This window comes from Protopterus annectens, chromosome 10.part0 (assembly GCF_019279795.1).
Source record: "Protopterus annectens isolate FY-2018-M chromosome 10.part0, PAN1.0, whole genome shotgun sequence".
Classification (NCBI taxonomy): Eukaryota; Metazoa; Chordata; order Ceratodontiformes; family Protopteridae; genus Protopterus; species Protopterus annectens.
This window is the reverse complement of record NC_056744.1, coordinates 408,158,944-408,184,204: the sequence shown is the minus strand read 5'-3', so window position 1 is coordinate 408,184,204 and position 25,261 is coordinate 408,158,944. Positions and strand designations below refer to the sequence as shown.

The following is a 25,261-nucleotide window of genomic DNA, read 5'->3' as shown; positions in this document are numbered from 1 at the left end:
CAGGCACAGATTGCCTCTGAGCAGGTGGTATGCCACTGAGTAGAGCTGGAGTTTCTTTAACCAGGCAACATATGGCATCTGTTTGAGCCCTTTGATCCTCTTGGTGAGGTACTTTTGGGGTCTTTCCAGTTGCTGCAGGTGTCTGGTAAGGTACATCCCAAAAGGGGCATTGTACTCAATTATGGGCCTGATGAGGGATAAGTAAAGAGGCACGATGACCTCCCATGATCTAGATGTGAATCCCTTCATGATTAGGTGGGCTATATAAAATGTTTTTCTAACCACTTTGGTCACGTGGTTTTCAAATGACAGACTGCTATCAGCTTGGGTCCCCAGGTCTCTAATTACTTCTTCCGTACTTAATGGATTACCACCTATGTGGTAATTTGTGGGCACTTTGTTTTTGCCAAAGGGGATGACTATACACTTTTTGGCGTTTAGCTTGAGGCCATGGCTCTGGCACCAGTTGTCTGTTTCTATGAGGCCCTTTCGCAGGATGCTTGTGTCGGCTGGAGAGTCAATTATGGTGCCTAGTTTGCAGTCATCTGTGAACTTGGTCAGCCACAGTCCTTCCGTGTTGGCCTGTACCTCTGAGAAATATATACCAAACAAGAGAGGTCCCAGGACTGAGCCTTGTGGGATGCCACTTGTAACTGGTTTGGAGTCTGACATGGCTCCAGCAATTCTAACCATGTGGGTTCTGCCCTTGAGCCAGTTTGCAACCCATCTAGTGACATAGGGGTTTATATTTAAGCTGGTGAGCTTATCTATAATGCCCGAGTGGGGTATTGTATCGAAGGCTTTTGCGAGGTCCAGGTAGGCTGTGTGGACCACCTTCCCCTCGTCAATGGCCTTGGTGACTGTTTCAAAGAAATCAACCAGGTTTAAGAGGCAGGATCTGCCCTTAACAAAGCCGAACTGGGTAGGATCCAGTGTCTGTAGGTCCCCAATATCTTTATTTATGAGGTCCATGATGATCCTTTCCATAGCTTTGCAGACCAAGCTAGTCAGGCTTATGGGGTGATAGTTTCCAGGATCCGTTGAGGCACCACCTTTGTGGAGGGGGACCACTGTTGCTGTACACCAATCTTTGGGTACATATCCTGTAGTAAGGCTGAGATTGAACAGTAGTTTTATGTTTGGGTTTAGCTCTTCTTAGAGTTCATGTAGGACACAACCCGGGACACTGTCTGGTCCCACTGATGCTGTGTTTTTTGCTTTGGAGAGGGCGGCTCTTACCTGAGCATCTGAGATGTCAGGGGGGCAGCACTCTGCTGGGATAGATATTTGCCCTTTTGGTGGGGAGGGGGGGAGAAGTTTGCGCTGAACCTGTCAGCTAGGATGTTGGCAAGGTTTGTGGGTTCGGTGCATTTTTTGTCATTTTGGACTAATTCTGAGCATATCTGGGAATTCCCACCCAGGTTCCTAACACAACTAAAGAAAGCCTTGTGATTATCCTTAGTGTCCTGTGCAATTTTTCTCTCGAAGCTGGCCTTAGACGATTTTATGAGTGCCCGTAGTTTTTTGCTAATACTGATCAGAGATGCCTTCCCTTTTTGGGATTTTGGTCTATAATGTAGTAGCTTCCTCCTTCCATTGTATAGTTTGTTTATGGCTGGGGTCCACCAGACAGGACGCCTGCCTTCGGAGGATTGGGTCTTGGTTTTATTTGGGATTGCATGATCCATGCATTCCTGAAGGTGTTCATAGAATGTGTTTATAAAGGATTCTGCGGTCTGGGCCGTATTTTCCACAGGCCTGGGGGCTTTGAAGGATTCCACCTCAGTTTTGAGGAGTGTGAAATTTGCTTTAGAGAAGTTTTTCACTGTGGTTTTCTGGGCAGGGGGTGGGATCGGGATGTGAATATCCAGTGAGATTAGTTTATGGTCTGATCTTACCAGTGAGGGATACACTTCTGGTCTGGAGCATAGAGCCCCCATGTTGGTGATGATCAGGTCCAGTATGTTTTCCCCTCTTGTGGGAGTGGTAACAACTTGTTCCATAGCATTTGAGTTTATAAATTCTAGGAACCTTTGGGCTAGGGTGTTGGAGCTAGAGTAATGCTCCCAGTCTATGTTAGGGTAGTTGAAGTCGCCCAATATAATGGTGTTTGGAGAGACCTTCATATTTTCCAGTGTTCTTAGGAAGGCCGAGTGGGGTTCCTGGTTTGGGAGGGTGGTCTGTAGCAGGCTATAAACTGGAAGGCAGTTTTACCCACTGTTAGTTGCACATGGATAGTCTCTGATGCTTCGTGCTGTGCCACCAACCTGGAGGTGTGGGTATCTTTGACGAATATTGATACTCCCCCTCCTTTTGTGGTTCGGTCCAAGTTTTGGAGCCAAAAAGCATGGTATGAGGTATAACCTGGTAGTGCTGGGGTGCTCTCGGGAGCCTTGAACCAGGTTTCTGTTACTGCACAGATATCAATGTTCTCCATGCTAAGGAGAGTTTTGAGTGCGTGCATCTTGAGGTTTAGACTTCTGGCGTTGAGTAGCATTACTCTTAGTTTCTTATCCCGTGTGATACCTATGGAGGTGGGTTTGTCTTTTGAGCCTTGCCTAAAAAAGGCACTATGGGGGTGGCAACAGCCTTTGCCAATATCCAAAAGCCCAGGGATGACAGGTGCAAGCGGTCCCTAGTGAAGCATTTAGGCTTGTCGAGCATGTCATCCCAGGCTAACAGGCATTGGATCCCCTTTGAATGACACCAATACATAAGCCAATTGTTGAAATTGATCATCTTGTCTTCATATTGTGGCATAATTCTTGGTGAGGGTAAGATGCTACTCAAGGTCAGGGTCATACCGGCCTAGGCTACATGCTCAGAGAGCTCCTCTATGCCTTGGTGTTTATGGTCTTGATTTGGCCAAAGTAATGTTACAGTACAACCCAATCGCTATGCCTTCAGCTTCTACTTAGAATGTCCATTGTCAGTTTTAAGTCAGCTAACTGAACATGATACAAGAAAAGTAAAAGCAGATGACTACATGGTTTTCTTACAGTAGATAATGCTAGTGTCCACAAAGTACCATATTTTATATAAGATGTGTTGGGAAGGTGACATTACAAGTTAATGCAAAGAATTATGAGCTGTTAATTTCCTGGATATCTGTCTCCTAGCTAGATGACCCACAATGCAACAGATGTAAGATATCACAGTTCAGTACATGTCCAGCAGTAGCTGCTCATGGACTTATGCAACCTGTACAAAGGCTCTAGTAAACAGAAAAACACAGTTCAGTTACAAGGCAAAAAATTCTACAAGAAAAGCAACAGCAATAACTCTCGTACCTGAATGGCATCCTTCACTTTTGGCTTATTGGTATGGAGGTAAGCTCTACAGAATACTGCACCTTTCAGGTTAATTGAGCTACTGCATACCTGGACAGCAGCAGTAGACCTTTCTTCCGACGTCTGTGGCTATGCACAAAAAAATAAATAAATAAGTTCAAGATGTCAGCTACTGCTGACCTGCTGCAGCATTTTTAAACAATTATCATCATCACACTAAGAAGGATATTATTACTCCACAACATTAGAAGCATCGTGTTCTATATGACACAAAGGTATCATGGCAAATCACAATATTACTATTAGGGTAATATTATTCCACAACATTAGAAACACTGTGTTCTGTATGACACAAAGGTTATCATAGCAAATCACATTATTGTTATTCCACAACCTTAGAGGCAACAAATTCAGTACTGTACATTCATACAACGTAAGACACAGGGAAATTCTGTACAGTCATAGGAAGAAGTAGAGGTACACCTGGTGTAATGCAAAAGTACCCTAGAGGTATAATAAAATCAATCAGATTCACAGTCTCTACAAAAGAGATGAGAAGGAGGAGCACAATTAAGTAGGATAAATCAATGGTATCGTGATGTACTTTTATACAGATAAGACACAAAGACAGCAGACGGGTCTGCAGAAATCAGCATCCATATGGATGCAGTGGTTCATATAGTTGCATAATTTAGGAATGCAATACTGCAGTGGTGGTGCTGCGGTAGCGTTGTCGCCTCACAGTAAGACGTTGCCCTGTTCGATTCTCAGCTAGAGCGTCTTCTGTGTGGAGACATGCGTGAATGGGCGTACCTTCGTTGAAGGTTGTGCATCAGGGCTGGCAACTCAGCACGTAAAAATCTACTGCCAATCATTAGCGGACCGGAGTTCCGCTGTGGCGACCCCTAACCGGGAAAAGCCGAAAGACACAACACCAACAAGACATGTAAAAGGAAATTCAGGTGAGGCAAAGGAAACATGTTGCTGTTAATGAGAATTACTCATTGATTATATAAATCAGAGAACTGTGACTGGTTACTAAATAAAGACGTGCAGAAGTTATTAGTGTATCTAGATCGTACAAATGAAAAAAAATGTTACTAATGGAAATGAACAGTGGTCAGATCAGTAGCAAAGATCCAAAGCTTCCACCTGGAACATCATAACTCTAGAATGAGTATAAATCTAGGCATTAGAGAGCTGTCCTGATGAAAGAGAACTGAGCCTGCAATTATCAACTCTTCTATTTCGTGTAAAGCTAAGTAACTAGCCGCTGCTAGCACTCCCTAGTGGAGATCGCAAGGTATAGCATTCATTATTAGATATAACAAATAATAAGACAGGTACTGTTTCACATGGCATGCAGCCTACCATAACTTAGTGCAACCTAATGAGTGAAACACTTGTTGTATTGCATATGCATACTGTACATTAAATGTTGCATCTTTTGTTCTTTTCTTTGTTTAATATTCATCAGTTTATCTGCTTTGCACTGTTATATATAATTTAATGTCTGCAGAAACGTAATATTACATATAAATGACACATTTGATGCTATGCTTAACTTGCTTCTTTCTCATTGTTATGCATCGCTTTTGTGTGCCTTTGGCCCAAGTCATGGCTTGAAGAGTCCATGGAACAATTCACCTGCCCAGTTAAATAAATAAATAAAGATGGACATGAAGGGACATCTAAAAGCCAAATGACAGCATGGTGCAGGCGCATTCTGGCTACTATACACCTGCATGCAAGGATATCAGGACATGTAAAAATTAGACCTTGTAATCATCACGATGAACCTGCACAGACACAGCCCCCAACTCCTCTCCACTCAATATTTCAACGTTACGGCTGACTGCTGCTCTATTTAGGGAGCTGGTAAGTGCCCCACTGGAAGTGACAAACTAGACTACTGGACAGGAATCATCAAGGAGAAAGGGTGGGGTACCAGGACACAGATGACTGCTGAAGGCTACAGTGGGACAAAACATTGAATAATAACAACAAACCCCTCCCAGTTTGCATATTATTTTGCAATAATATAATTCCTAGGGGGGAGTGAGAGAGAGAAAAGTGCTCTGTTTTACCTGGTGCTCTGACTCACGCCAGGAGAAATGCTACTGCATATTATCACACCATCTACCATACCTTACTGCTTAATCACCAAATAAATAACATGAACAGACTAGGTGGGCCAAGCACTTATTCATTATCTGATGTCAAAATCTATTATTTCTGTTCTTAATACCAGAAATTTGTATCCACAAGAAAGCCATGGGGAATGTAAAATATGTTCGTTTCTTAGCCCTAAAGCATATAATCTTCCAGGTGTATTTACCACACTTTTTAACATAACACACTTTTAAATGCTTCACTCTCACATTTTACTTCATTAAAAAAGCTTCTCAATTATACAAAATCATACAAATTTGAATACTCAACAATACATCAACAAGATTGTTTCTTAATGCCTGGTAAAAGTAAGCTTTAATACCAACCAAATAGAAACTGCAGTAACAACTCAACAATTGTATAAATAAATCTTCCATCCATTTTCAATGCCCACTTTACCCAGTCCTTGGTTGTGAACAGAAAAAGCCAGTCATGGCAAGCAAAGAGCATACAGTGGGAAACAATCTGAAATGGGATGCCAATCCTTTTCATATACACAAACACACTGATAAACAGACAGATATAAAGATATCAATATAGATTACTGATAAAGCTACAGACAGAGATGCATATATAGATATAGATGCAGACACAAACACACATACCTAAGGACAATTTGTAACATCATAAATTCACCTGCTTTCAAGTTTTTAGGATGTGAAGTATTATGAGGCCAAGCAAAATCCCCAAAGAAGGAACCTCAACTTGAAAGTCAAATGTCAAACCATGCACTGTGAGGAAACAATCCTAACTTCTGCTACAGTGTACCACCCTGAAAAAAGTCTTTCTTCTGTGATGTTTCCAACTTTCAAATTTGATAATCTGTTCTAAATCCTCATTTTCTACTAAGAAGTGTACTTCCTGAATGACTCTCTTAGTAAGTGCACTTCAACATCTATTAAAAAAAACAATGCGTTTAGAAATTATTTTAACTGCAAAAAATTAAATCTTTTCCATTCAAACATATATTTTTATCATGTTGACTCACTAAATTACCCCATAATGTTTCTTATAATAATATAGCTTCTTGTTATGTTCAAAGGCACTACCACTGGCTTTGTACTATCCAGTTTGTGTAACAGATGCACTAATATTCTTTAACTGCACACCACGTGGATGCATAGGAAAACATACAGCTTAACACAGTGACCAAGTACAAAGCAGAACATAATAAATATAAGGACGTACCAAAATAACAGGTTATTAGCAATACGCCAATCATGTGTGACAAGGGTTGTTATGTAAGACAAGAGCTTTTACAATAATTGTGGCCCATTTTGCAAAAAAGAGGAAAGTTTCCCTCAGAGTTTACTTGCAGAGTGTAAGAAGGTACATAAAATCAGAATTGCTGGCAGAGAAAAAGTTGAGTAGTTAATTATATATTCCTAGTTGGTGTGGACACCTTTTCTCTTACACCTGTCTCTCAAAGACTATTATAGTTGATGTTTTCTTTGCTGTGCATGGGATGGTGTGAGAAGAGAGCCGTGTCACCTTTGTCTTACTGTTATCATTGTTGATATAATTATTGCCATGGACATGTACAGACCTGGCATTATGTAGCAGTTTGAAGATAGCCATGAATATCTTCTCTGATCAAAACAACTCATAGTGAGGCTGAAAATGTCTGGTGTCTTATAGCTTAAGGGCAAAGTGCAATTACATGTGATCCAGTGCTGCTTATTTATGCTTATTAATGAGCTGCTGAGGTGTTGAGCTGTGCAAAGGCAAACTCTGAAAACAAAAAAAATGTTTGGTTTTTTTTAAGCGAAAATTAAGAATATTGCTTCTGCTTACAGGTCTACATTCCGGAAATCTTTAAGAAAGATAGGTGAGTTGATATTGTAAACTCACTCCCATTTTCCCCTGTTCGATTCAGTGCCCAAGCAACTAGTCAAACAAAGGTACTACGGGGTACAGTCATGGCTTTATCCCTCTATGCCTTTTAGTTTCTTTTTTTCACTGCCACCTCCCAAGTAAGGCTGTGATTCAACTGTTTTTTTTTTTTAAAGTATAAGTCGAGGCTGTTATCTCATTTATTATCCATTTATGTAAAATTAAGGAAAGGAACTTGTTGTTACTAGGAATTGTTTGTATGGTGCCAACTACAAAAATTACATTGTCTCATCTTTCGAGTTTAAAACAGAGAGCATCAATTTGTGCAACAACTGACTGACAGTGAATTATTTTTTGTATCCAGAAGTTCCTAGCAAACCATTTAGTTCCCATGGCCTTAAAACACTGCCTAATTTTTCCAAAAAACTATACAACAAACTAAAACAATGAGTGAGAAGGTCACTGAAACACCAACCGGTAAAAACAAAATGAAAACTCCAGCAAAGCTAGAACTTCCACTGAGTGACCTCCCAAACCTCTTGTATCAGAGGCACATGGGATATATGCAAATGATTGTTACGAACATCAGGTGTTTCAGCTAACTGGCAATTCTGAATGCCCATGACTTATTTCGTCGGTTTAATGGACAATTTCAGGCCAATAAAGCCAAACCCCACTAGCTGTAGATATGCATATTTCTGCCTTGTTATGACCTCGTCAGCACAGCACAAGCAGAGTGTTTGACTAAGCATTAGAAACACAGGGCTGTTATACCCAGCTGATGTCCATTATCATTAGGGTCACTGCAAAAATATCCCAAACAACAAACTAAAACAATGAGTGAGAAGAAACTGTTTTAGTTTTATCATTTTTTTGCTGAACTAAAGCATATTCCTTTGCAATCCAAATCAACCGTTATTGCAACCTCTTGTTTGAAATGTAAACAAATAGGCAGCACTGGATCACATGTAATTGCACTTTGCTCTTAAGCTATAAGACACCAGACATTTTCAGCCTCACTATGAGTTGTTTTGATCAGAGAAGATATTCATGGCTATCTTCAAACTGCTACATAATGCCAGGTCTGTACATGTCCATGGCAATAATTATATCAACAATGATAACAGTAAGACAAAGGTGACACGGCTCTCTTCTCACACCATCCCGTGCACAGCAAAGAAAACATCAACTGTAATAGTCTTTGAGAGACAGGTGTAAGAGAAAAGGTGTCCACACCAACTAGGAATATATACTGGCAGATATAACAAGGAACTAAAAACAGGGAAAAATCTATGATTAAAAAATTGCTTAGCCAAAACAAAAACAGATAAAAATACATCTGTGAATGATCACTACAAATTTAGAAGTTGGAGCCAAGCTCTCACAGCATGCATCACCATCACTACTGATGTTCAACATAAATGAAGGCCTCTCCCATGCTCACTCCAGTTCCTTCCCTTAAAGTGCATTATCACACATGGATTACTTTCCTTTTGCATTACTTTATGTGGTGCATAAAGTGCTGATTAGGATTTCTGTCCCACTGGTAAACATGACTGGGTTACTTCCACAAGGCTAGTGGCCTCTTTTCAGGGGAGATCCAAGGTTGTATTTCCACTACTGAAGGAAACGTGGCAAGGGCATCAAGGAACTCCCCCTACTCATTAGGGGAGTGCTTGTTCTGTTCCTAGTGCAGTGGCCACTAAAAGAATAGCACACAAGGAAAGCCAAGAACGTGGATAGCACAGAGGTGAATGCTGGTACAGTGTTTGAAACTCTACAAGATTCTGAGGAGCTGTTTCAGTAAAATTTGGTTGTTTTATCAAGAAGCAAATATTCAAAACAATAAAGAATGTGTTATCAAGACCCTCCAGTCAGGAAGGCTGTGGTACAATATTTTGGGTGAACTGTTGTTTTGAGCTGGAGAGTGGAAAAGATGTTTCATAGGGTGAAATTATGGCCAAAATCTGATCAGAGGAATTTGAACCTATTTTGTTAGAAGACTGCCAGACAAAGAAATCATATGCCAAGACTGTTAAAGAAATTGCAGGGAAAGTGATGACAGATGAACAGAGGAAAGGAAATGCCATCAAACGACATTTACAGACAGATATGACATTTGGAATAATTTACTGGTTCCACTGGAAGTGAAGGCACAGGAGGTAACAACTTTTATTCTTATTCATAAAGAGATATTTTCTGACATTATTCTTTAGACTGGTTCTGTTTTGGAAAGTTTTTTGGGGAGTATGAGAAGAAAAAGAACTGAAATCTATGGAATTTTTATGTGGTTACAGCATTTCACAAAGAAACAAGAAAATACACGTTCAATTTCAAACTGAAGTTGAAAAAGATGATTTAAAGAGACATTTAAGCAAATTTTTTAAAGACGTTATGGACATTAGCAAAGTCTATAATAACAGAGGATTATGGATTGGGGGGATGAGACTTTCATATTGTACTGAAAACGGGGAAAGAAAAAATTGTTCATATCCCTAGCATGATTGATGTGGAGGGTAACAGAGGTGTTGTAAAACACTGAGGACAACCAAAACATATTTGTTCTGTGGAAAAGATGATCATTTGATAAGTAACTGTGATAAGAGGAGATGTTATATATACGGGAAAACAGCTAATAATGCAAAAAGTGTGAACTGAAATGTTAAAAATGTAACAAAACTGGGCATTTATGGATGGACTGTAATTCTAGAGGAAAGGGATGAAAATGGAGAAAACAAAACTGAGGACAGTATATAAAAGGAAAAGAAGAAATAGTCATAATAGAAGATAGAGAGGAAGCAGGGAAGCAAGATCAGAGTAAAAATAAAGATAAGGATAAAGAGAAAAATGAAACAGAAGAAGGTTCTGAAATAAGTGATGAAGCAATAAATTGGAAAATAGTGAAAGGCAAACCAGTAAGAGGCAGAAAAAAAAACTTTAAAGGGATAAATGTAAAAAGAAAGGAAATGGTTAATGCAAGTGAGATAAATACCTTAAATTTACACAATTTCTGGTACGCTACAACAACTTAAGTAGAAGAATAGGCATCCTAAATTGGTGTAGTAAGTGTGATGTTTTAGTAATAACATTGGAAGTTGTAAGATTTTTGACATAAGAAGAGATATTACAAACAAATAAACTTTGGGGAGGAGATACAGTACGGAACCTATGACTGAACTATGTTCAGGCATTGATGTACTCCACAGAAAATCAGTGAAAATACTGAACATAACATTGACAATGATGACAGGATTAACTATTGTAGAATTCAGATGGTATAATCAGGCATATAGAATTGTATGCCTATGTTACAACTGAAGAAAGGGAAATTTTATTTCATAAAATTTTGGACTATGTAGTAATTAATATGAATACAGTATTAATGGCAGATCCTAATTGTGATTTGAGAGGAAAAAGAAGAAATGTGGACATGGTGTTAAGAAAAAAATTGGAATTATAAAATGTGGCAATTTAAAAAAATGGAATAATAATTTGTAGACATATAGTTGGGATAGATATAAGACAGAAAAATATTATTTTATTATATCATAATGTTTAAATTACTTTAGCTAAGGGAAAGGCAGGCTTTTCAGATCAGCAAGCCACATGGATAGCAATACAAGAAAATAAGGAGTATATCAGATTAGGAAAGGGATTAAAAAGAATAAATGAGAAATTATGAGGTGAATATGGAAAAAAAATAAATGAATGTTTATGTAAAGATCACATTTTCACTAGACTGCGTTATAAAAAGTAGTCTGAGTGATGGCAAGCTTTGAAAGAAAAAAAAAAACTTTTTTTAGAATGGCAGTCCGATGTAAGAAAAGCAAAAAATAAATTGTAAAACAATGTGCATGAATGCTTTAAAGGATTTGAAAAGGGACAATAAAGAATATTATATAATAGAATGGAGAATTTATGAAAAGAGTCGAGAAAATTTAAAAATTAAGATATTATTTACAGTGTAAAAAGAAGAGGAATCAGCTTGAGTAACATAGTTAAAGAAATTACTGGTCTAATGAGGGGCATGAAAGATAACCAAAGACATGTAAGAAGATCTCAGGAACAAATCATGAATATTGTAATAAATTATGTAAAGAAAATGTTTCAAGAAGCAAAGACATAACAAACAAGAACAGCATGTTAACAATTGACAGAACAAGAAAATACGGAATTGGAAAATGAGATTCCCTGATATGAATTAGATAAGGTACTTAAACATGTTAATTTACAGTCAGTTTCAGGATCAGATGGAATAGGATACCAATTTTATAAGAATTTTATGGACTGGCAGAAAAAATACTTATTAAAAGTTATGAATGAGTGATTACATGATGGTTTTACTTATAAAGATTTATGCAGTGGTATACTTACATTTGTATGGAAAAAAGGAAGATAAAAATAAAATTGAAAATTTTAGACCTATAATACTGACCAATACAAATTATAAGATTTTTATGAAAATAATTCAGAAGACAATGGAAAATAAAATGAAAAGTGTTATGGAAGATAGCATATATAGTTTAAAAGGAAAAAGACGTCAGGAACTTTTAGTCATAGTTAAGGAAATTGTGGATGACATTACAAACAGGACTGATGAGACCAAGATCATGAAAGGAGATTTGAATAAAGCTTTTGATACAGTACAACATGAACTTTTGTGGATAATTATGGAAGAGTATTACTATGAAAATTAAGCATGTATGTTGTTATGCATATAATAAAAAATAAAGTAAGAATTTTAGTGAATGGATGGTTAATAGCACATGCCATGGATGTCCTATGTTATGTTATATATGGTGGTTATGAATGTATTAGTCAGAGATGTACATTTGCACATGAAATGTGCTACTTATATCACTAATAAAGGGATACAAATTTCAGTTTATGTTTATTTATACAGATTACATTACACTGATGAGAAACAAAAGTCTGAATGAAAGAAGTTATACGTTATATACATCAACATTTAAATACAACAGGCACGACTTAAAAAAAAAGTAAAGGACTGCATGATACAGTAAAGACAGGAGGAGTATCCTTCTCAATAAAAGAAATCTCTAGGGGAATAGGAATCTCCAGGAATAAGATTTTGGGGTAAAAATGTAAGTGAGGAACAATGGAATATGATACTAAGTGAACTAAAGGAGCTTTTTTGTGTTTTGTAAAACATACAAGCTATAATTTAATAAAACAATGTATTTGATTAAGCTATACTAGAGAAAACTGCATATTTATCTAGTGTCTATATGATGCCAATAATCTATTAAAAGAAATGGGTTTGAAGACTGAATCCAGTAAAGAATGGAGTCTTACACTTGCACAAGGAAAATGGAGGTTTAAGATTAATAAATCAAATGTTTATGCTGCTTCTTTGAATTTGTATACACTTTTCTTTTGGATACATGATAAAAAATGAAAATTAGTAGCACATTTACTAAAGTACAAATATAAGTGGCAATGGGATATGTCAAAAAATTAAAAAGAGGAAAGGTATGTTTAAATAGGATTATGAGATGTTATCAAGAAAAAAATCTTTTATTGAAAATAAACATCGATGAAACAGAAAATGAAAGAAAAGTGTGGTATAAAAATATCATGATGCGATATTATTATGTTAATCCTTGGGCTGAGCTAACAAATGAGAAAATTATAGCTACAAAAGTACGAAAAGCACTGTATAATAAGTAGGTAGAATGTCAATATTTTTAATGGAGGTTATTGATTAATAAATTACCAGTAAAGGGAAATAAGCCATATACAAATGAGTGAAAGAGTCTGTATATATTGTGGTAAAGAAGAAACTACAGAACATATTTTCCTACAATGTGTAAGGGCTGAAAAATTGTAAGAAAAGTTATTTGAAAATATAAAGGAGGTAAGTGAAATAAATATGGATATGATTACGTACGCATATTATAGCTATAAAAATAAGGAATATGTTAGTAAAATAGATAAAAATTATTTTATGTTATGTGGACCATTTGGAATGAAAGGCTAAATGAAATCATGCTTAATGGTAAATGGAAACTAGCAGTAATTTTAAGAAAAATTAGATGATGGTCATGGAGAAAGGAGTGTGTGGAGGGTTCAAATAAGATAATAAAGATAGAAGTTTAAATAGTGAAAAGTAAGATATCTATGACTGTATGATAATAATGAAAAAGAATATAAATTTGTACACTGTATAACTTTGTAAATATGTAAGTTTGCAAATAGTATTGTACATAATGTTTTTTTTAATAAAGAACCCCTACTGTTTTTCTATAGGTGCCATGAAATGTTTTACATCCAACTTAGCTAACACAAACTCAAGCAGATGGAACTTTGGTTTAATATCTCATCTAAAGGACAGTACACAAAGGAGTGTAGCAACCACCTCCTCTCCCCAAATGCTGCACTGAAATGTCAGTAATCCAATCATCCAGAGTGTGAACAGAATCTTCAGCCTTATGGTCTTCCAACACCAAAGGTCAGTGTGTTTACCCATTGCACCACTGTTATTGCAAATATATTTATACTCGTGTACTGCCATCCTCTGGAAGAACACAGTAACAATAAATCATGAGAGTACATTCCCAGCACTGGAAAAGTACCTCATAAAATGTGAGTACCATTCCAAGTAGTTACCAAGATACTTAAGGACAGCTGACAACTACAGGATCCCACTCAGAAGTCATGCTGAAGTCTGTCCTACTTCTGGTGTGTGCATGCATTTTGTACAATGTTTAGGGATGATGTAAACTACAGAACAAGTGGCAACTTCAAAAATATCTACAGTCCTACAATGTACAGTTTATATTGCTGCTGTTCTTGTAAAATGTTCTTTTATTGTACCTCGCAAAGCTTTATCATACTGCAAATAAAAGCCAGTATGATGTGCCAACCATTTTTATAAGGTCGGCTTTTTAACTGCTAGGCCCTACTTACCATTCTTGACTGAAAAAGCTTTTGATCAGTCTTTCCAATGCATACAGTTCATGTACCATTATATATGAGGCATCTATGTACATCCAGCAAGTATAAACAATGTAATATCTACCGTATCTACACACTTCTAGCAAGTGTAAACAATGTAAAATCTAAGGCATCTTTCTACTTCCAGTAAGTGTAAACCATGTAATATCAAAGATATCAAAGCCATATTGTGTACTTCCAGTAAGTGTAAACAATGTTTGTCATCTTTTTGGTACTTAGCATAAAGACTAGCAGCTGAACAGACTGATTAATAGTTACCACTGACACTACTTCAGTTAATAAAGATGTCGCAAGACCAGCAAAAGGAAGTACCTGGTAAGTTAAGATCGAGATTTTAATCCAAAGCAAAAACCCATCTCTGCTCACACAGTTCACAGCCCAGACTTAATTCTATTCTTAAACATGCAGCATTCATTTTACCTAGTATGTAATAACTCCTTCTACTGAAAGTGCTCCTATACATATTTATAATCCTACATTACTCAGTATAAATATGGACGTAAATATTTACAATCATACCTTAGGTAACATAAGTATATACATGATGTCTATAACTAGTGAGTCACATGTTTTACTCAAATCAAATATACTATTTGCAATGAACTTATTATGAGCTATTTACAGATCATGATATAAATTTTTATCAATTGGTCAAATCATTCGTAATAGTCACAATCATACCTCTCAACCGTACCGAATTCCTTGGTAAATGACGGTTCTGAGGGCAAAATATTGGGGTGCCACAAATTCCCGAGTGGCCCTTTAATTTCTGAATTTCCCAGGGGATTTTCTGAGGGTTTTTTTGTAGGACAAATGTGTTCCTGACATTGCAGGTGCAATGATGTCAGAATTCAGCTGACATTCGTTACTGCTTAATTTTTAACTTTACCGCTCCACAAGTCTTCTCAGGCAGTGCGCACAGGCTCTTCCAGGCAAGGCAAAAGTAGCGGGGAAGGGTTGCTTATACCAGTCTTATGTGCTGTTTTCGACAACTGGGACCATACTGGGACTTTTATGTTTCATTAGCGTATCAGTAGCTAGTTAGACAAGTGGAGAGACGTTGCTGCATTGATTCATTTTCATTGCTGTACTATTAGTGGGTTTCTTCTGCATCTGCATCGATACAAGTGTATTTCATTTTGTCTTGTGCTGGTTTCCACAACTAGCAGTTTCGCTGCATTGAGATTGATTTTATGAAACAAGTGAGCTGAAATACTCTGGTTTCTGTTGCAAGTGTACTATTAGCAGTTTGCAAATACCAGTCTTATGTGCTGGTTTTGTAGTTTCGCTGCATTGATTGATTTTATTAGACAAGTGTGCATTTCAGTGTTCTCTCGCTGTACCTTAAGTACAGAGAGCAAGAACCTAAATTCTCTACCCAGACCACCACTTGTGATTCAAGGAGTTAAGTAGTCCATATTTCTCAACTGTCTAGAATGGTTGGCTCATACCTTTGGTCTGTTACTCTTAAAATTTGTGGTTTTCTGGCAAACCAGTGAAAAGTGAATTCACTAAATAATGATAGCCATCTAAGTTTCAGTATTTCTATCTTTCAGAAAGTGCATGGTAACACAAAACATTTTATTCTCGCCACTTTCTAAGATTATTCAAGTAATGTCTGAAATGTGTCCCTGATTTTGGGCCTTGGTCACCCACCCCAATAAATTTTTGCTTTTTCCAGATTTCTTGTGCTGCACAGTTCTTCAGGGGACAGAAGTTTAGTGCTCCTCATATGTTTGTGTTGTTAGTAGCACAACAGGTAGTTACTTGCTTTTGATGCAGAAGGCTATGGGTTCTACTCCCACAGCATGTAGATGGATTGCTGATATTGTACTGTGTTGTACTTTTAAAGGGGGTGGATGCTGCAGTCCTGAGAATGTCCACCTTGGCGGAGATACCTAGTAACTATGAACCTGTTATCGGTTTGCCATCCACTCCCTATTGCAATATTACTAGCTTATCATTTTATTAATGTAACATAGGCAATTTATCCAAGGGAAACAGGCACTTTATTTGTAGATGACCGTTTAAAAAAAAACAGCTAAAGGCAATGTTAGTTCAGGAGCCTAAATGTAAGTGTTTCAAAGGTAATGTTTTGTATGGGTAGTTCTGCCATAGATTGCTTAAATATTTTCGATAGAAAATATTGTTTCATAATGATGATCTTTGTAGAAATTATATTGAATGTATTCCTAGTGTTAGCTAAATCCATATATTATTATAGTTATTTGAATTCTTAATTGCTACACTTCTCTGCTTTGAAAGAACTGATTGCATTTGCCAAAAAGCACTCAGTCTGTAAATCTACCTAGTAAATCTACCTCTCTGCTGATTTCCTCTGTTTAAATCCAGCTCATTTATTTTCTGGCTGTAGAAGGCTGAAGCTTTAAGTTTATTTTTATAAAAGAAAATTGTATTTTAGTTTTGCAGTTTGCACAAGTTCAAAGTTTGATATAAGTTCAAATATTAATTTAAATAAAAACACTATTTTGTTTATTGTGTGTGTAATACTTTGTTCTTTAATTTGAGTTTAAAAGTTGGTATCTCACAATTCCACCTAGAGTGGGTGGGGTTGTATAATTATGCATGTAAATTTTATGTTAATCCCTGTACAGATTTGTACCTATTTTTCGTGAGCCTTTGTCCAGACTTTTTATGATTTCAGGTTGAGAGGTATGGTCACAATCAGTAGGCAAGCTTGGCTTGACCTACTTTTGACTCACCTCTAGCGGGTTTAATGTCTATATATTGAGGAAGATGCATCACAGCTTCTGAGTTAATCTCAGGATGGGTTTCCAAAAATAAAAGATATGCTCTTACAGCATCAGTTGATAGTATAAGGGTGTGACAAAGGAGGTAATGCCAGTACAGCTAGCTGGAATTCTGTAAATAATTATATGTCATTTGTGAATATTAATTAGAAGTTATGTACTCACCATAACGTTCCATCTGAGTAGGTGACTTCATTTGGATGCAACCTGTGGGTATCGGATCCGACCTCGGATCCGAGCCGGCATTTCAAAAGCTTAGGCTCCGAGCTCCTAGCTCCTCCCTCTTACCCATAACCCCTTGCCAAGCCCTGACTGACCTCAGATTGAGTTTGCCTCAAAAATACTGACTACAGTACACGAAAAACAGCATAAATACTCGCTCTATAAAGGCCAGGGGGATGGTTGCATCCAAATGAAGTCACCTACTCAGATGGAACGTTATGGTGAGTACATAACTTCTAAATCTGAAGTAGGCAGACTTCATTTGTCTGCAACCTGTGGGACAGAGTCCCCAGCTACCTGAATCTTGGGCGCCGTCATGGAAGGATGTTTCGGAGCACCGCTGAGCCAAAGGATGCTCTTCCTCTGGAAACAACATCCACCTTGTAATGAGAAATAAAGGTATGAGGCGAGGCCCAAGTAGCTGCCGCGCAGATATCATCCAATGAAACACGTGACTTAAAAGCGGCTGACGTGGAGACTGCCCTAGTAGAATGAGCCGTAACCCTCTGAGGAGCAGGTCTACCTGAAGTGTCATAAGCCTGCAGAATACAATTAGCAATCCACCTAGATAGTGTGACTTTAGACACTGCTTTACCCAAAGCAAATTTAGCAAAGGAGACGAACAGCTGATCTGATTTCCTGTGACCAGCTGTTCTGTGAACACCAAACGTAATTGTCTATGAACATCCAAGGAATGCAATTTGTATTCTCCTTTGTTTGAGTACTTGGGAAAAAACACAGGTAAATTGATTGATTGGTTAATATTAGATTCAGAAGAGACCTTCGGAAGAAAAGATGGATTGGTCCTGAGGCACACCCTATCAGGAAAGAAAGAAAGGTAAGGCGGCTTGACGCATAGAGCCTGAAGCTCAGACACTCTTCTGGCAGAAGTGATAGCTACCAAGAAGGCAGTCTTCCATGAAAGGTACTTTAGATCTGTAGAAGCTGCAGGCTCGAAGGGAGGAGCAGTAAGGGCTTGCACAACTAACGATAAGTCCCAAGGTGGTACAACCTCCTTGACTGGAGGCCTCAACAAAAAAATTCCTTTGAGAAAGGTTTTGCATAATTTCGCCGTCATGAGGGGAGCTGTCTCATGACCAATGTGGTAATGCGAGATGGCTGCCAATTGTACCTTAATCGTGGAAGAACTTGCCCCTTGGTGAAAGAGGTCTGTTAAAAAATCCAGCACTGCTGACATAGGTGCTGAGAAAGGATCCAAAGTTCTCTGTACCGCCCAAATAGAGAATCTCTTCCATTTACTCTGATAAACCTGCCTGGTGGAAGGTTTATGAGCTGCCACTAAGATGGCTTTGACCGGTGATGAGATACCGGGAGTCCTAATCAAGGATGGAACTGGAGCAGCCAAGCTGTCAATTTCAGGGTGCGCAGATTGGGAACCGCAATCCCCAGAGGGTGGGAGATGAGATCCGGAATCGGATCCAGAATCCAGGGTGGATTGATTTTGTGAGACCATACAAAGGGGAACCAGGGTTGGCGAGGCCAGAACGGGGCAATGAGAATCATTCTGCTCCCCAAACTGTTGGCTTTCTGCAGAAGCCTCTGCATCAGAGGTAGTGGAGGGTAGGCATAAAGGAGACCGGGAGGCCAAGCATGCACCAGCGCATCTCGGGAATTCCCTGGTGGGGGAAGGAGAGCGAAGAAATTGTCACATTTGGCGCATGAGGGAGAGGCAAAAAGCTCGCAACAGGGTTGCCACCAAACGGCAAAAATCTTCTTCGCTACCTGAGGATTGAGAGACCACTCGTGAGGTGACAGAATGGTGCGACTGAGTTTGTCCGCAAGGATGTTGGATTTTCCCGGAATGTGCGTTGCTACCAGAAAGCGTTTGGTGGAAATTGCCCATTCCCAGACTCTCATGGCCTCTCGACAAAGGGGATAGGACCTGGTTCCTCCCTGTTTGTTGATGTACCAGACTACCGACATGTTGTCTGTCTGAATTGCAATAGTCCCTGAAGGAAGAACGTGGTGAAGTGCTTGCAATGCTAGGAGCACCACCCTCCTTTCCAGGACATTTATATGCAACGATGTCTCTGTGGGGTTCCACGTGCCTTGGACAATCTTTCCCGCAGAATGCCCCCCCCCCACCCGAGGCAGGAAGCGTCCGTGGTCACTGTGGCTCGGGGAAAAGCAGCACAAAAAGGTCTCCCTGACAGGGGCTCCGGAGAAAGAAGCCACCAAAGAAGGGAATCCTTGCACGCTTTGCTGACCGCTATCGGAGAGTTGAGAGAGGAACTGAGAGGGGACCATTGAACTTGAAGGGTCCATTGAAGAACCCGCATGCGTAGGCGCGCATGAATAAGAAGCGGAATAGCTGCCGCCATCGAACCTAGGGCCCTCAGGACCGAAGCTGCAGTCGGAAATGGTTGCAGGACCGCTGCTACATGACACTTCAGGTTGGCAATTCTGTCTGGAGTGAGGAAGGCTCGCATTGACCTGGTGTTTAGCCTGCCTCCTAGGAAATCTATAACTTGTGTGGGATGCAGCAAAGATTTCTCCCAGTTGACAGTGATGCCCAACCTTGGGGCTAGTCGAAGAAAGTAGTCCCTGGCTGAGCACAGAAGATGCCTTGATGATGCTGTCAGGAGCCAGTCGTCCAGGTATGGAAAGACCTGCAATCCCTGGAGTCTCAGGTGGGCCGCTACAACAGCTAAGACCTTGGTGAACACCCTGGGGGCTGAGGTGAGACCAAAGGGAAGGGCCCTGAACTGATAATGACTGGCTCCCAGCCGGAAGCGAAGAAACCTCCTGGACCGTTTGTCCATGCGAATATGGTAGTACGCGTCCTTGAGGTCTATGGAGCACATCCAGTCGTTCTCCCTCAAGAGGGGGATAGATTGAAGGGTGACCATCCGGAACTTTTGCTTGGTTACTGACAGGTTCAGCAGGGAAAGATCTAAGATCGGTCTCAAGTCCCCCATTTTCTTTGGCACTAAAAAGAACCTGGAGTAAAACCCTGACCCGGTTTGCTCTGGGGGGACGCACTGGATAGCTCTTTTTTCTAGCAGCTGTCCAATTTCGATAGCTGCTGCCTCCCTTTGGTCGGGTGGAACATCTGGGAGGCTGCGAGATCTGGGAACCTTGTATAGGGGAATTGAATAACCTCTGGATATCACACGAAGCACCCAACGGTCTGTTGTGATGGACTCCCAAGAAGTCAGGTGCCTCGAAAAACGCCCCCCGACTGCCTCCAGAGACGGACAGCCGGGCAACCCTTCAGGGCTGCTGCGTGGGTCTATCAGAGAAAGGTTCTCTGGACCCAAAGTTGCTAGGAGCCCCCCTGCCTCTAGGATGGCGACCTCCCCGTCCTCCTCTGCCACGGAAGGACTGGTTATCCGGAGCAGGTTGGGACTGCTGCGATTTCCGGAACCACATCTTCTTCTGTCCCTTTTGGTTCTTCGAGAAGGACCTCTGGGGAGCTGAGAAGCGGACTCCGATGGCAGACAGCGTCTTCCCGTCCTTTTCGCTCTGGACTAATGTTTCACGAACAGTCTTGCCAAACAAGGCAGAACCATCGAAGGGGGCATTCGCGAAGGTCGCCTTGAAGGGCTCTGCAAAATCACAGTGGCGGAGCCAGGCCTGTCGCCTCATGACTAGGCCTGCTCCGCTGGCTCTAGCGGCTCCCTCAGTAGCGTGAGAAAGCAGCCGCATAGATGTATTGGAAACTGATCTGAGAGTGGCCATTCGGGTGGAGTATAATTGTTTATCCTCACTCGACATGGACTCTGGGGGAGATGCAGAGTATTCTTTAATCAGATCCCGCTGCATCCTGATGACGTGTGCCATGTAGTTCAGCGCTCTCAAAGAGAAGGTTGCTGAACTGAAAACTCGCTTCCCAATGCGATCCATCGAGCGGGACTCCTTGCCCGGAGGATGCATAGAGGGACTCTCCTGGGCCAACTCCCTCTTAGTGGCTGCAGCCATCATCATGGCATCTACTGGGGGGCCTTTGCTCCAGTGAGTGCGGTCCGCCGGAGGGGAAAGGATGCGGTCAGGACGCTTAGGTACAGGCTCAACGGTGTCCGGATCCTTCCACGCTCTGATGGATATAAGGTCCACCAGAGGGTCGGCAGGAGGGGACACCCAAGAGGTAGATGGGCCTGCCTCGAATGCCTCCAAGAACACAGACTCGTCTGAGGAGGCCTTGGGGGCAGACCACCCCCCCCTGATCTTCAACATTTCCATAATGTCTCCAAATGAGACGTCTTCAGGGGGTGACCTTGGGAGCCCTCCCTTCATCCAAGTCTGTGTCTTGACGGACTCGGGGGAGTCCATGTGCCTCCTTTTGCACTTACGCTTCCGAGGTACTTCTTCGGGGGGGCTGTCCGAGGATTACTCTTCCGCAGCTGGATGTTCCAAGGGAACTACTTGGGACATCGAGGCGGGCTGTCCCTGGGACCGGCTGGTGGGGGCCTGGCCCAACTGCAAGGGAGTGCGGGATGGAGCCGTGGCAGGGACCGGGGGTCCGGTAGTCCTCAACAGTGCCCTTTCCACTACGAAGGCCGAGGGAGAGCCAGCTTCTCTAAACCCCGAGAGCCGACCCCCACTCGGATCCGACGCACGGATCGGAGCCGGAGCCGAAACCGTCGGATCCGAGAGACCGGTGTGCTCCGACCTGGACGGAGCCGAAGACACACCAGCTCCCTCGGATCCGAGGCTCGGTCCTCGGCTCCGAGAGGTTGGGTCCGAAGTACCCGAAGCACTCAAGGGATGGGACGGATCCGAGGTGCGCCGACCTATCGGATCCGACCCACCCCCGGATCCAACTCTGCCCGGCGCCGACAGCTCCGAACCCGTGGTATGGGTCAGAGAAGGAGCCAAAGGGGGCGAAAAAAGGGGTCGAAGCCCCTCCCGGATGGGGGGGGGCTAGGAGCACTCCCATTTGCATTTGGGCCTGGATGAATTTCCTCATCATCCGGTCCATATCTGCTTCACTCATAGAAAAAGTGGATCTGGTGGAGGCCACCAAAGCGGACCTAGAGAGCCGTCTCGGGGACCTCGCTGAAGGGCTAGCCTCCTCCTCCTCGGGCCCAGGAGAGAACCGAGGGGAGTGGAGCCAAGGAGGAGGAGGAAAGCTAGAAGGCACAGGGGAGGCCCGCTTAGACGGAGGAGCCGAACTGGAGGTTTCGGCTCTCTGTTTGTGGTGCCTCTCCCTGTGCCTCTCCTTCTTCTCTCTCTCCCTAAAAGACTCTCTCTCCTCCGGCATCTTAGAGGGAGGTTGAGTCCCAGCCGGAGGAGGAGAGCCCACAGCAACAGCTTGCTGAGTAGAAGGGGCAGAAGCCGAAGCGGTATCTGGGGGGAGAAGTCCCGCCAGCACCAGCTTCGACCTCCGCTCCCTCAAAGCTCGGGGGTTGAACCCTGCACAAATGGTACAACCAGATGACAGGTGTTCAACCCCAAGCATGACCCGAGTGTGGCCATCCGCTGGGGACAGCTTATGGCCACACTCGGTACATTTAGAGAATACAGCCTTATGGGCTTCGGACATGATAAGCCCTAAAAGGCCTAAAACAACACACACACACAAACTCCGCAAAAACCCGAGAAAAGTTAAAAATAAAGAGAGAGGAAAGCCTACACACTCAACACTAAATAATTAAGAGAAAAAAAGTTGAGATTTTTTAAACTTTTTCTGTCAGAAATAACTTATCTGCACCAAAAAACGCCAGGAGCTCAAGAATCCGTCGCAACTTGAAAGCGGCAAACGAAATCTGGGGTCAGTCAGGGCTTGGCAAGGGGTTATGGGTAAGAGGGAGGAGCTAGGAGCTCGGAGCCTAAGCTTTTGAAATGCCGGCTCAGATCCGAGGTCGGATCCGATACCCACAGGTTGCAGACAAATGAAGTCTGCCTACTTCAGATCATTATTTATATACAAGTGAAACAAAAGGAGATATTCCCAGCCCAGCAATCTGGAATTTTGTAAATAATTGTATGTCATTTGTGAATGTCATCAATGATTCACATAAGATACTTGTGTTACAAATGTATTAGAAATGTATGTCAAGTGTATATCAAACTGCTGGTACAGAAGTGTGTGTTGAAAAGGTTTTTGCAAAGTGCTTAAAATGTAACCACAGCATGGCCTTCTGAAATAGAACAGAAATGTACCTGCACTATTGTAACAGTTTAGATGTATATATTTTAACAGTGGAAACCGGAATACAGAAGGTTAACTTCAGAAAAAAATAGATGAAATTAAATTACCTTATAGCCACACAATAAAAAGATGTTATCTTTCAGTTTCAGTGCAGCAGGAGACATAATGTCTGTGCTGAGAAGTTTTCTCTACTGTCTTGGAAGTGTTTTTATTGTTTTATGACTTCAAGCAAGTACTAAGATCTGAGGAAAGCCCATGTCTAGGTATTTTCACAAGTGGATGCTAAGCACTGCCAGCTTTCAGCAGTGAGGGTTTTACCTGGGATAGAGTCAGATGACAAGAAATTATGTCACACTGCAAGCTGTACCAGCAGTAATATTTGAGATATTAATTTAAGAACTCTCTCAGGGAGACTGCATTCTGTATTCTGTCTTGGACCTGACAAGATCCATTCACCACGCACTTGCTGCTCTAAAGTACATTTCTAGGGAACAGTTTAATTCTCTTAGATATAGTTAGGAATATAGCAAAGCCTAGTTTAGATATTTTTTTCTTTATTTATTTGAGACTGTTCTGCAATGTTGTTTTAAATATTCCCGTGATTTTGAACTCTGTCACTGTATATACATATATATATATATATATATATATATATATATATATATATATATATATATATATATTAGTATTGTCTTTTTTATTTATTATTAAATATATTTAAACATTTCACTGTGGCTGATCTCTCTACAGCTATTTAAGTTCTGGGAGTACTTGCATATTTATTTGGTGATGCTGTGTAGGCACTCCTAATAGCCTTGCTCTTGGTCAAACTACCATTTCTATCGATAGTAACATTACACAGTAAGATTGGACACCCTTTGTTAAGGGCCTTAAAGTAGCTGATAAAGAGCTGGCTGGTGGCAGTTATAACTACCTTATAGTCTGGGCAAAAAGGGGCCTAGCTAGTAAACTTGTGCCAGCCTTTCTCAGGGGTGTGTGTGTGTGTGTGTGTGTGTGTGTGTGTGTGTGTGTGTGTGTGTGTGTGTAAATCAAACTTCAAAGAGTGTGTGTATCAGCTACTTGGGCAGGGACATGAAGCACTGGCTAGACAGACATGGTGCTGGTGGTCTCACCTTGGTCACTCAGCTGAGATCTCAACTTTATAGCTGTGTCAATGGGGAGTCTTATTGGGGATTTGGAGAAAGAGGGAGAAACCTTCCCCAGAATGACTGTGGTCTCCTGTGTGCTCTTAAGGGAAACTGCACTTGATGCAGAGAGCTGCATCTGGAAATACTGTGTGTGTACTTATCATCCTCCCTGTGCACGTCCTCCACTGGTGCCAGTGGTGAGGATTGAGGCTCCTTGATGACCAGGCCAGTGGTGGGGCGTCACAGAAGGATCCTCCTTAGTGTGCTTACAATTGGAATTATCCCTCCTTCCATTTTAATCGGGCTATTCTGCAGCTCCCAGCTTTGATGGAACATGTGTGTCCTTTGCTGGCACGTGTTATAGTGTCACAAGCTACACTTGAAGAGCACACCTAGTACTTGAGACCACCATTTCACTCCCAACCTCTATGTTAGGTGTCCTACAAATCAAGAAAATGCAATGAAGATATGACACAAGCACTGTTACAAGGACATATAAATGCTTTAACATCTTATAGGAAACACAAACAGCTGCCTCTTGATGAAGCAGCCATCCACTCACAGGGAGGTAGTTGACAAGTATGTGTGACGTAATGAAGAGGGTCTTCTCACAGATCAACTGATACTGTAAGAATGTATCTAACATTGTGGGTCTATGCAGTAATTCTACTAGTAAGAATCTCAAACAGTAAACAGAGCCATGGTGGCCCAAGTCAGAGAACAGATGAAAGG

The 25,261-nt window shown here is 41.0% G+C and overlaps 1 protein-coding gene across 1 annotated transcript in view; it reads right to left on the bottom strand.

The window, feature by feature from the left end:
* The window catches only part of ODR4 (odr-4 GPCR localization factor homolog), a 606,843-nt gene that overhangs the window by 183,875 nt on the left and 397,707 nt on the right, over positions 1 to 25,261 (bottom strand). The window contains exon 10 of the mRNA XM_044085317.1: positions 3,291 to 3,419. Within this exon, the coding sequence (XP_043941252.1) occupies positions 3,291 to 3,419 (129 nt within the window). The remainder of the gene's footprint in view (positions 1 to 3,290; positions 3,420 to 25,261) is intronic.